Source organism: Protomyctophum parallelum, assembly GCF_964188405.1.
Source record: "Protomyctophum parallelum genome assembly, chromosome: 8".
In the NCBI taxonomy this organism is placed as follows: domain Eukaryota; kingdom Metazoa; phylum Chordata; class Actinopteri; order Myctophiformes; family Myctophidae; genus Protomyctophum; species Protomyctophum parallelum.
The window spans coordinates 52,379,795-52,392,048 of NC_139703.1; the positions used below are offsets into that span (position 1 = coordinate 52,379,795).

The window sequence follows — 12,254 nt, forward strand, 5'->3', positions numbered from 1 at the left end:
CTGCCCACAGCCCTCCTATGAGACACAGACCGAGTAGAAAGAAATTCCACCATTCTTTTCATGATTATTAGTGAGGACCTAGCCTCGATACCCAGGCTTTCATTTCGTCTGCGCGAAAGATGAAAGCCTGGAAAAAGCCGTGGGCTGAACCAGTCTAAAAGTGGAAGTCAACCCTTCCGGGTGGGCGTCGCTCTAAATGATGTGACGTAGCGCTGCACTAGGGGGGAGAGGAGGGGCCGGGGGTGACGGACAGATCGATGAGATCCAATCAGGGTGCGCGCATTTCTGAGGCGCGACCCTCCCATCTAGGCCAGAAATGTCTCTGCTTAGGTCAGGCTAGTGAGGACCTATTATATAAAGATAGGTTGAAAAGTGGTGAAGTGGTCCTTTAACACCAAAAGGGGTTCCCGCCCAGAAAGGGTTAAAGTCATTGCATCAGAGAATCCCCAGCGAGAGGCAGCAATGATCAGTCAATGTGTTTGTTGTCTACGCTGCGCTAGCATGATTACATCATTAAGACAGATGCAGCAACAACGATGTCACCATTAGATCAGTCACATGCACTGCAGATGAGCAACATTATACAAGCTGATAAGAATGTAAAGGGAGAGACTGACAAGCTGAACGAGTGGGGGGGAAATATCTTTCAGTATACGTATATTGCCGTTCAATTTGTGATTTCACATTTTATTTTATAAGACAGACTTCAATTCTGTTTCATGATACGTAGCTTGTGGAGTTAGTTCAGTCAGATATACTCGATGCTTCATGCTATGCTCAAGGGACATTAACCCATTCTGACCTGATATCAGATTCATAACGAGGTTTCCCACTGGATACACACTGGTCTGATTAACCCATTCTGACCCGAGATCAGATTCTAAAAATGTCAGTCGTTCTTCGATATTTTTCAAAAATAGCAGACCTACAAGCTCGTAGCGCGCCACTCGGTGGCGCGATATGAGCTTGTAGATCTGCTATTTTTCAATAGATAAAGCATAACATGATGCTAACACCAAAATGGGTGCCCGTTCAGAATGGGTTAATGTATTGGAGGGGTTAATATACTGCGTCAGCTGAGCACATTCCATGCTCAGACAGACAGACAGACAGACAGACAGACACACAGACACACAAAGCTGTGCATAGGAGGGGCCTATGAAAAACATAGCACCCCTCAAAAACAAACCACAAGAACTGTCTCAATTCAACTGACTTTGTGGTTTCAAACCTACTGTAGCTACATTTACATTTAGAACCTAGCTACAAACCTATAGCTACATTTACATTTAGAGTTAACCTTTAGCTACATTTACATTTAGAGTTAACCTTTAGCTACATTTACATTTAGAGTGGTGGATGCAGAGATAAAGGTGCAGACACAAGTTCATGCGAAGTGGGCCGAAAAACAGAGTTGATTGAAGACTGATTTATGGCACTTATGGCACTTAATTTGTGCCATATGGCATCTATTTTCAGTCTGAGACAGTTTTACGTCAGAGTAGAAATTAACGAAGCGAGAAGATTAAACTCATGTGACCAGAGGATTTTTTTTTTTTTTTTTGCAGCCAATTATATTTACCCTTTTGCTTTACCAATTTATTCATTGGGCCAATTAATTCCTCCTACTGCTCAATTGCCACTGGGTCGACTGCCAGGGAGGAGCCCCCCACGGGAGGAGGGAATGCCTCCGTCCGACTCCTCCTGTTCAACAAATATGTTCTTATGGACACTGACAGACTGGATTCACCGCGGTAGATGAATATGTTCTTATGGACACTGACAAACTGGATTCACCGCGGTAGATGAATATGTTCTTATGGACACTGACAAACGGGATTCACTGCGGTAGATGACACTGACAAACTGGATTCAGCGCGGTAGATGACACTGACAAACTGGATTCACCGCGGTAGATGACACTGACAAACTGGATTCACCGCGGTAGATGACACTGACAGACTGGATTCAGCGCGGTAGATGACACTGACAAACTGGATTCACCGCGGTAGATGACACTGACAAACTGGATTCACCGCGGTAGATGACACTGACAAACTGGATTCAGCGCGGTAGATGACACTGACAAACTGGATTCACCGCGGTAGATGACACTGACAAACTGGATTCACCGCGGTAGATGACACTGACAAACTGGATTCACCGCGGTAGATGACACTGACAAACTGGATTCAGCGCGGTAGATGACACTGACAAACTGGATTCAGCGCGGTAGATGACACTGACAAGCTGGATTCACCGCGGTAGATGACACTGACAGACTGGATTCACCGCGGTAGATGACACTGACAAACTGGATTCACCGCGGTAGATGACACTGACAGACTGGATTCACCGCGGTAGATGACACTGACAAACTGGATTCAGCGCGGTAGATGACACTGACAAACTGGATTCACCGCGGTAGATGACACTGACAAGCTGGATTCACCGCGGTAGATGACACTGACAAACTGGATTCACCGCGGTAGATGACACTGACAGACTGGATTCAGCGCGGTAGATGACACTGACAAACTGGATTCAGCGCGGTAGATGACACTGACAAACTGGATTCACCGCGGTAGATGACACTGACAAGCTGGATTCACCGCGGTAGATGACACTGACAGACTGGATTCACCGCGGTAGATGACACTGACAAACTGGATTCAGCGCGGTAGATGACACTGACAAACTGGATTCACCGCGGTAGATGACACTGACAAACTGGATTCAGCGCGGTAGATGACACTGACAGACTGGATTCACCGCGGTAGATGTTCTTATGGACACTGACAAACTGGATTCACCGCGGTAGATGACACTGACAAACTGGATTCACCGCGGTAGATGACACTGACAAACTGGATTCAGCGCGGTAGATGACACTGACAGACTGGATTCACCGCGGTAGATGACACTGACAGACTGGATTCACCGCGGTAGATGACACTGACAAACTGGATTCACCGCGGTAGATGACACTGACAGACTGGATTCAGCGCGGTAGATGACACTGACAAACTGGATTCACCGCGGTAGATGACACTGACAAACTGGATTCACCGCGGTAGATGACACTGACAAACTGGATTCAGCGCGGTAGATGACACTGACAAACTGGATTCACCGCGGTAGATGACACTGACAAACTGGATTCACCGCGGTAGATGACACTGACAAACTGGATTCACCGCGGTAGATGACACTGACAAACTGGATTCACCGCGGTAGATGACACTGACAGACTGGATTCACCGCGGTAGATGACACTGACAGACTGGATTCACCGCGGTAGATGACACTGACAAACTGGATTCAGCGCGGTAGATGACACTGACAAACTGGATTCACCGCGGTAGATGACACTGACAGACTGGATTCACCGCGGTAGATGACACTGACAAACTGGATTCACCGCGGTAGATGACACTGACAAACTGGATTCAGCGCGGTAGATGACACTGACAAACTGGATTCACCGCGGTAGATGACACTGACAAACTGGATTCACCGCGGTAGATGACACTGACAAACTGGATTCACCGCGGTAGATGACACTGACAAACTGGATTCAGCGCGGTAGATGACACTGACAAACTGGATTCACCGCGGTAGATGACACTGACAGACTGGATTCAGCGCGGTAGATGACACTGACAGACTGGATTCACCGCGGTAGATGACACTGACAGACTGGATTCAGCGCGGTAGATGACACTGACAGACTGGATTCACCGCGGTAGATGACACTGACAGACTGGATTCACCGCGGTAGATGACACTGACAGACTGGATTCAGCGCGGTAGATGACACTGACAGACTGGATTCAGCGCGGTAGATGACACTGACAAACTGGATTCACCGCGGTAGATGACACTGACAAACTGGATTCACCGCGGTAGATGACACTGACAAACTGGATTCAGCGCGGTAGATGACACTGACAAACTGGATTCACCGCGGTAGATGACACTGACAAACTGGATTCAGCGCGGTAGATGACACTGACAGACTGGATTCACCGCGGTAGATGACACTGACAAACTGGATTCACCGCGGTAGATGACACTGACAGACTGGATTCACCGCGGTAGATGACACTGACAAACTGGATTCACCGCGGTAGAGGCGAACCCATTGACTGTTGTGGAATGGTACTTTAGCCTTGTGCCACCCGAGTGCCTATTTACCTTTCTCTTTAGCCCTCTAAGACCCAGCGTTGCTTTTTAGCAACAATTAATTTTTTATTTAATTACTACATTATTATTATATTTTTCTGTTCTTTTTTCACCTAAACGTCATCAGTGATGTTTTTTTTTTAACCTAAGACTTTTGACCTTTAACCCTAATAAAAGTAGGTACAATAATTGTAATATATGTTTTTTTGTGATCATTAGAATGTCTAGAACGTGTTTTATTCATTATTGTGAAAGATATCCCCAAAATGAAAATTTTAATTAATTAATTCATTTATTATATAATTATTATAACATTTTTAGTCTCAGTCCTATGTTTTAGTCTTAGTCCTAGTAGTACAAAGTAGTAGTAAGGTTGAAATCTATTTTTTGCAAGTAGAAATTAATGCGGGTGTTAGAGGGTTAAAGGAACAATAACAGGGTTAGGGTTGGAATCCTTTAAGATTTTAATGATTCCCTCCAATTAAATGTCCAATTCCCGGCCCCTTTCAAGACCGACGCCAGGCCCAGGAAATTGTTCCTAATGCATTTTTCACATAGACATTTCAAAACGTATTTATTTAAAGACCTTATAAGTTATATAAGCCCATTCTTGTCGTGACACATCATGACAACAAACACAATATTCTGGACCAAACAAATGATTACAAAGGAGAAAAACAACACAAAAAAGTGTTGTAACCTGCTGTCTTCTTCTTATTTGTTCAGCCCGAAGAATTGTGTTTGTTGTCATGATTTGTCACGACAAGAGTCGTCTTTGTCCGCGGCGTAAACGTCTTTAAATAAATACTTTCTGAAATGTCTACGATGAAAATGAACGGGGATTTATTTTCCGGGTCTCTCTCGGGAATTTTAAATGAAAAGACCACCTGCATTGTAATTGTAATTCCACAGTACATAGCAGCTGTGACAGCGTGTGATAGAACAAATGTGATAGAACCTAATATCCCGGTTACTCAATGTTGGATCCGGATCCGGATCCCAACCCTACGACAATATAGAGCAGTAATTCCCAAACCTTTTAGCCCGTACGTGACCCAAAACAGAAATGTCACATTCGCCCGGGACCCAAACTAGTAAAAGAAATAGCAGATCTACAAGCTCACAATGCGTGACTTCTTAACCCATTCTGAACGGGAACCCATTTTGGTGTGGGCATCGTGTTATGCTTTAGCTATTGAAAAATAGCAGATCTACAAGCTCATAGGAGCTCCTACGAGCTTGTATATAGGTCTGCTATTTTTGAAAAATCGAAGAACGACTGACATTTTTAGAATCTGATCTCAGGTCAGAATGGGTTATAATCAGACCAGTGTGTGTGTCCAGTGGAAACCTCGTATGAATCTGATCTCAGGTCAGAATGGGTTAAATATTTTGAAAGAATTCATAGGCCTAGATATAGTTTTTTATTGGAAGGGATATTTAATCGCGACTCATAAAAATTTATCCGCGACCCACATACAGGTCCCGACCCAGTGTTTGAGAACATAATGTGAAACTCATAGGCCTGTCAAAGTTAACGCACTATTAACTAGTTAACTCACAATCCTTTTAACAGCACTATGTTTTTTTTAACGTGCGATTAACGCACTGTGAAGTTTGACAGAATGGTTGAGAGACGCATGCATGTGAATGCAGGCAGTCAGTGAGCCCCGCCTCTCTCCCCCTCTCTCTCTCTCTCCCAGTGAGTCTACACAATTAGAAAACTTAGAAAACATGTTATTTTGATCAACATGGCCTGTTCTCTCGTAATGGTATCATTGGCCAACATCAATACAGTTCTTTAGTTTGGGGCTGGAAGGCTAAATGTCATCAAATGGTGGTTCCGTGGCTCAAATGCAGAATAAATAATGGGCCTTGATATGAAAAATCTTGAAAACCACTGATTTAAGGTATATTTAGAAAAAAATATATGCGATTAATTTGCGATTAATCACAGTTATAACTATGGACAATCATGCGATTAATCGGATTAAATATTTTAACCCATTCTGACCGGGCACCCATTTTGGTGTCAGCATCATGTTATGCTTTAGCTATTTAAAAATAGCAGATCTACAAGCTCGTATCGCGCCACCGAGTGGCGCGATACGAGCTTGTAGGTCTGCTATTTTTTTTTTAATCGAAGACACTTTTAGAATCTGATCTCAGGTCAGAATGGGTTAATAATGAAACTGTCAGGATGTAATAGACACTTTTAGAATCTGATCTCAGGTCAGAATGGGTTAATAATGAAACTGTCAGGATGTAATAGACACTTTTAGAATCTGATCTCAGGTCAGAATGGGTTAATTAATGGATTGACAGCCCTATAGAGACTCACTATGCCGCCGAGTCGTCCAGCTGGTACTCCCGTGAGCGTTTGAAGCAGCTCTGCACGCCGCGGTCGGACCACAGGCGTCTGATCACGGCGGCCATGTCGCCGGGCAGGACGGTCTCCTCTTCGGCCGCCGGCAGCAACGCAGCCAGCTGACGCACATCCTCCTGTAGGGGGCGACAGACAAGGACAACGTGTTAACCCATTCTGACCTGAGATCAGATTCATACCAGGTTTCCACTGGGACACACATTGGTCTGATTAAAACCCATTCTGACCTGAGATCAGATTCATACCAGGTTTCCACTGGACACACACTGGTCTGATTATAACCCATTCTGACCTGAGATCAGATTCATACGAGGTTTCCCACTGGACACACACTGGTCTGATTAACCCATTCTGACCTGAGATCAGATTCATACGAGGTTTCCACTGGACACACATTGGTCTGATTATAACCCATTCTGACCTGAGATCAGATTCATACGAGGTTTCCACTGGACACACACTGGTCTGATTATAACCCATTCTGACCGATTTTTCAAAAATAGCAGACCTACAAGCTCATAGCGCGCCACTCGGTGGCGCGCTATGAGCTTGTAGATCTGCTATTTTTCAATAGCTAAAGCATAACACGATGCTAACACCAAAATGGGTTCCCGTTCAGAATGGGTTAAAATTGAAATCTTTTTTATAGGATTATACACTGTGTGTAATAGCAGATCTACAAGCCCGTAGATCGGGCTATCTTCGCTTGTAGAAGATCCCAGGTTAGAATCCCGGCCTGGCGGCCACAGTAGCTTAAAGGTTTTATGACATTCATTTTCATTTCTTTTTCTTTTTCTTTTTTCTTTTAGGTTTTATGACCTCAATTACACCCAAAAATCCTGAACTTTGAACATTCAGTGGATTTTCTGTGGTCTGAAGTTTTCTTTGGGGTTTTTGGGGCCTTTTGAGCTACAAAACAGTGACATCTGCTGGCAAATCCCATTGACATATATGGGATTTGCAGGGTCTTACATCACTTACTGCCGGCAAATCAGAGCACCTGTTTGTGCCAGAAAACCCCAGATCACAGAAACTCTACTGAATGTTAAAAGTTCATGTTTGTTGGGTGCAATTGAGATTAGAAAACCTAAAAAAAAAACAAGAACAATTCCAAAACCTTTTTTTTAATGTCACATTCCCTTTAAGTGTTGAGGTGTCCCTGAGCAAGACACTTGGCCCCAAACAGAGTAATATGGTGAGAGAGTGGCGACACTATATAGCGTTTACTCCCATTTGTAACAGTGGAATGTGGAAGTGCTCCTTCTATCTCAATGGGATAGTTCCAGCCATAGGAGCAATGTTTGGAACTATAGGCAGCCGCTTTGCGGTGTGATCAAAGCGTGTTGCTACTCTGCTACTCTACACTCTGACCCCAAACAGCCCCCCCCCCCCACGCTCTCTCTGGGTAAACCTGAAAACCCATTTTATAATTGTCATTTATTATTCCCCATAATCAACACTGTAAACTAAAGTCCTCAATGTTAATTTAGCTCTGAGCGTGTACAGAGGGAGCAAAATGGACGTGTGAGTGAGGGCCCATTTGGTTTCATCTATAATTTACAATTTACAATTTAGGCATTTAGCAGACGCTCTTAATCCAGAGCGACTTACATTAAGCAAGAACAAAAGCATGGGAATACATCACATAAAAGCATTTATCATGAAACATGCGTAAGCTAAGAAAGTAACAGTGGAATATCTATATAATGAAACTATACATATATACTATACTATGCTATACATATGTACTATGGCGCGCTATGACTATATACAATGCAATTAGAGCACCGAAGTCTGACGTCACTTTCAGTAGAGGGCGTCAGTCCCCAGGTTCATGTATATGTTTAGTTGCATTGAAATCCCCATTGAGGCGATTTTAGATCGCCTCATATAAGAACTGTGTTTGAAAAATAAACATGTCACCCCGGCCGCTTCACTCATATGGATATGAAGAATCAACTGACTGAGAGAAAACGCTAATGTTACTGCTGCTGAATTAGTTAGATTTTCGCTAGAAGCAGACTGATCAGTGATCATATATGAGTGACTGACTGTTGCAAACGCTACAGAGACACCTCCCTGACAATATAACGATACAGAGACACCTCCCTGACAATATAACGATACAGAGACACCTCCCTGACAATATAACGATACAGAGACACCTCCCTGACAATAACGCTGAGACAGCTTGTTTATTTTTGGACCACAACGCTTATAGTCGACGATATTAAGATCACCCCATGTTATTCTCCATAGAGAAATTACTTCCGCGAACCAGGGGAATGGAAGGGATGAGCGAGTTACGTCAGGACTTTAGAACCAGGGGAATCGAAGGGATGAGCGAGTGACGTCAGGACTTTAGAACCAGGGGAATGGAAGGGATGAGCGAGTTACGTCAGGACTTTAGAACCAGGGGAATGGAAGGGATGAGTGAGTTACGTCAGGACTTTAGAACCAGGGGAATGGAGGGGATGAGTGAGTTACGTCAGGACTTTAGAACCAGGGGAATGGAAGGGATGAGCGAGTTACGTCAGGACTTCGGTGCTCTATACACTCTCAGAGTTACAGACCCATAGACCTTTGACTGCACAGACACCCCTCAAGGACCACCTGGGGGTCCCCGAGCCACACGTTGAAAAGAGAGGAATGATACATCATTTTATTTAGGTAGAAGTGTTTGTCTTTTAGTCGTTGTGACTCATATCTGGACATATACTTATTATAGCTAAATAAATAATGTTGTGAGCAATGGGTGTATTTGTACTGCAGCCAAGGACAGAAAGATTAGGCTAGCATAGTGATATAAATCTGATTTGTCTCATATACTGAAGAATAAAATGAGACATAAGGGGGTTTATCTGTTTATTCAACAAACAGTGATAAAAAAATTTGTTCATCGTGACTCCTATTCACCCCCTCTAAACTTGAGAGGGTACCAAAACAGTAACTGCATTGAATCTGTAAATAGCCCCTCCCTTGTTGGTTTTGCTCACTAAAGTACATATTGTTGAATCTGTAAATAGCCCCTTCCTTGTTGGTTTTGCTCACTAAAGTACATATTGTTGAATCTGTAAATAGCCCCTTCCTTGTTGGTTTTGCTCACTAAAGTACATATTGTTGAATCTGTAAATAGCCCCTTCCTTGTTGGTTTTGCTCACTAAAGTACATATTGTTGAATCTGTAAATAGCCCCTTCCTTGTTGGTTTTGCTCACTAAAGTACATATTGTTGAATCTGTAAATAGCCCCTTCCTTGTTGGTTTTGCTCACTAAAGTACATATTGTTGAATCTGTAAATAGCCCCTTCCTTGTTGGTTTTGCTCACTAAAGTACATATTGTTGTATCTCCAAATGTCAACTTTCCATTGGTTTCTTTTAATGTCCTAAAGGGCGAGGTCGCGCTGAAACAACAGAGCTTCTCACGGGATAGTTGAGAAGCCGGAGTTAATAAACTATTGATCTGGTGTCAGTGAGGTCAGATGTAGAGTTGCTGGCCGACTCCAATTATTCAGATCTATGTCAAACCATGTATGGCTATATCCAGGGTTTGATGAGGTCAGTGTTGTGATCTTCATATTATGGAGATCCAGGTGATGCTCTAGAGAGCTCCTGCTCTCTCACCAGGAGTACAGCGAGGACCTGTGCGTTGCAGCAGACTCCCAGCACCAGGACCTGTGCGTTGCAGCAGACTCCCAGCACCAGGACCTGTGCGTTGCAGCAGACTCCCAGCACCAGGACCTGTGCGTTGCAGCAGACTCCTAGCACCAGGACCTGTGCGTTGCAGCAGACTCCCAGCACCAGGACCTGTGCGTTGCAGCAGACTCCCAGCACCAGGACCTGTGCGTTGCAGCAGACTCCCAGCACCAGGACCTTCATTCAGGATTGGTGGATTGTTGAGCCGCAATGCTTCTGCAGGCTCCACCTGGACAACGGTAGTACTGCAGGCTCCACCTGGACAACGGTAGTACTGCAGGCTCCACCTGGACAACGGTAGTACTGCAGGCTCCACCTGGACAACGGTGGTACTGCAGGCTCCACCTGGACAACGGTAGTACTGCAGGCTCCACCTGGACAACGGTGGTACTGCAGGCTCCACCTGGACAACGGTGGTACTGCAGGCTCCACCTGGACAACGGTAGTACTGCAGGCTCCACCTGGACAACGGTGGTACTGCAGGCTCCACCTGGACAACGGTAGTACTGCAGGCTCCACCTGGACAACGGTAGTACTGCAGGCTCCACCTGGACAACGGTAGTACTGCAGGCTCCACCTGGACAACGGTGGTACTGCAGGCTCCACCTGGACAACGGTAGTACTGCAGGCTCCACCTGGACAACGGTAGTACTGCAGGCTCCACCTGGACAACGGTGGTACTGCAGGCTCCACCTGGACAACGGTAGTACTGCAGGCTCCACCTGGACAACGGTGGTACTGCAGGCTCCACCTGGACAACGGTAGTACTGCAGGCTCCACCTGGACAACGGTAGTACTGCAGGCTCCACCTGGACAACGGTGGTACTGCAGGCTCCACCTGGACAACGGTGGTACTGCAGGCTCCACCTGGACAACGGTAGTACTGCAGGCTCCACCTGGACAACGGTAGTACTGCAGGCTCCACCTGGACAACGGTGGTACTGCAGGCTCCACCTGGACAACGGTGGTACTGCAGGCTCCACCCTCCATCAGAGATCAGATTCTATAAACGTCTTCTACATCCTGACAGTTTTCTGATAAAGCTATGTTTCTAAATGTCAGTCGTTCTTTGATTTTTCAAAAATAGCAGACCTACAAGCTCGTATCGCGCCACTCGGTGGCGCGATATGAGCTTGTAGATCTGCTATTTTTCAATAGCTAAAGCACGACACGATGCAACACCAAAATACCAAAATGGGTTCCCGTTCAGAATGGGTTAAAACACTGGTTCTCAAAGTTGGGGCCAGGGGACCCCCAGGGGTCATTGAGGGGGTTCCAGGGGGTCCCCAGCTAAATGATTGATAGTTAGGAATAGGAACCCAAAAGGAAACATTGGTTCCATTTGTACCCTCTTAGAATTCTGCGGCTCCGTGGCCTAATGCATATCAAACTGGTGGTCTGGCCCGGTTCGGTTCGGTTCAGTTCGGTTCGGTTCCGGCGAGCCGTCCCGCGTCCGAAAAGCTCGAGAAATGACAGAGTTACCGTGTTGCAGCTTTTCGTGATCGGACATACAGACGCAGAGACAGACATACGGACGGAGGGACGGACATAGCTCCATAATGGAGCAGAGGCACCGCTCAAAAAACAATAAAAGAACCGAAAGAACTCACGAAAAAAAGCGTCTGTGTTTGCATTAGCAGGTTTGGGCTCAGAAAGGGTCTGAGCCGTGGCTTTACAGTGTTGCCAGCGCTGCAAAAAGCTAAATCAAATAATAATAATAATAATAATCCATTTAAAATTCAAGCTTCAAATCGATCCATTCCCACAAAGAGCTCACAGTGGCTTGGCCTTATCGTGCACATCTGGGTATTATCGGGCCCTATAGACCGATTCCGTAGCGGTTTCATGGTCGCAGCTTACGTATTTCCTGTAGGCGGACTCGACGTAGCTGCGGGGGTAAAACCCTCACCAGGCGCACCTCTTCCACTACAGTGAACGGCAGAGTGACTGATGTTAGTTTGCCTCAAACTTTACTCCTTTACCTGCTTT

At 45.3% G+C, this 12,254-nt stretch overlaps 1 protein-coding gene across 1 annotated transcript in view; it reads right to left on the minus strand.

Annotated features, from left to right (window-relative positions):
* The window catches only part of LOC310863096 (guanine nucleotide-binding protein G(i) subunit alpha-2-like), a gene marked incomplete at both ends in the record, with an annotated part of 142,917 nt that overhangs the window by 25,597 nt on the left and 105,066 nt on the right, over nt 1-12,254 (minus strand). The window contains one exon of the mRNA XM_083771219.1: nt 6,527-6,687. Within this exon, the coding sequence (XP_083627345.1) occupies nt 6,527-6,687 (161 nt within the window). The remainder of the gene's footprint in view (nt 1-6,526; nt 6,688-12,254) is intronic.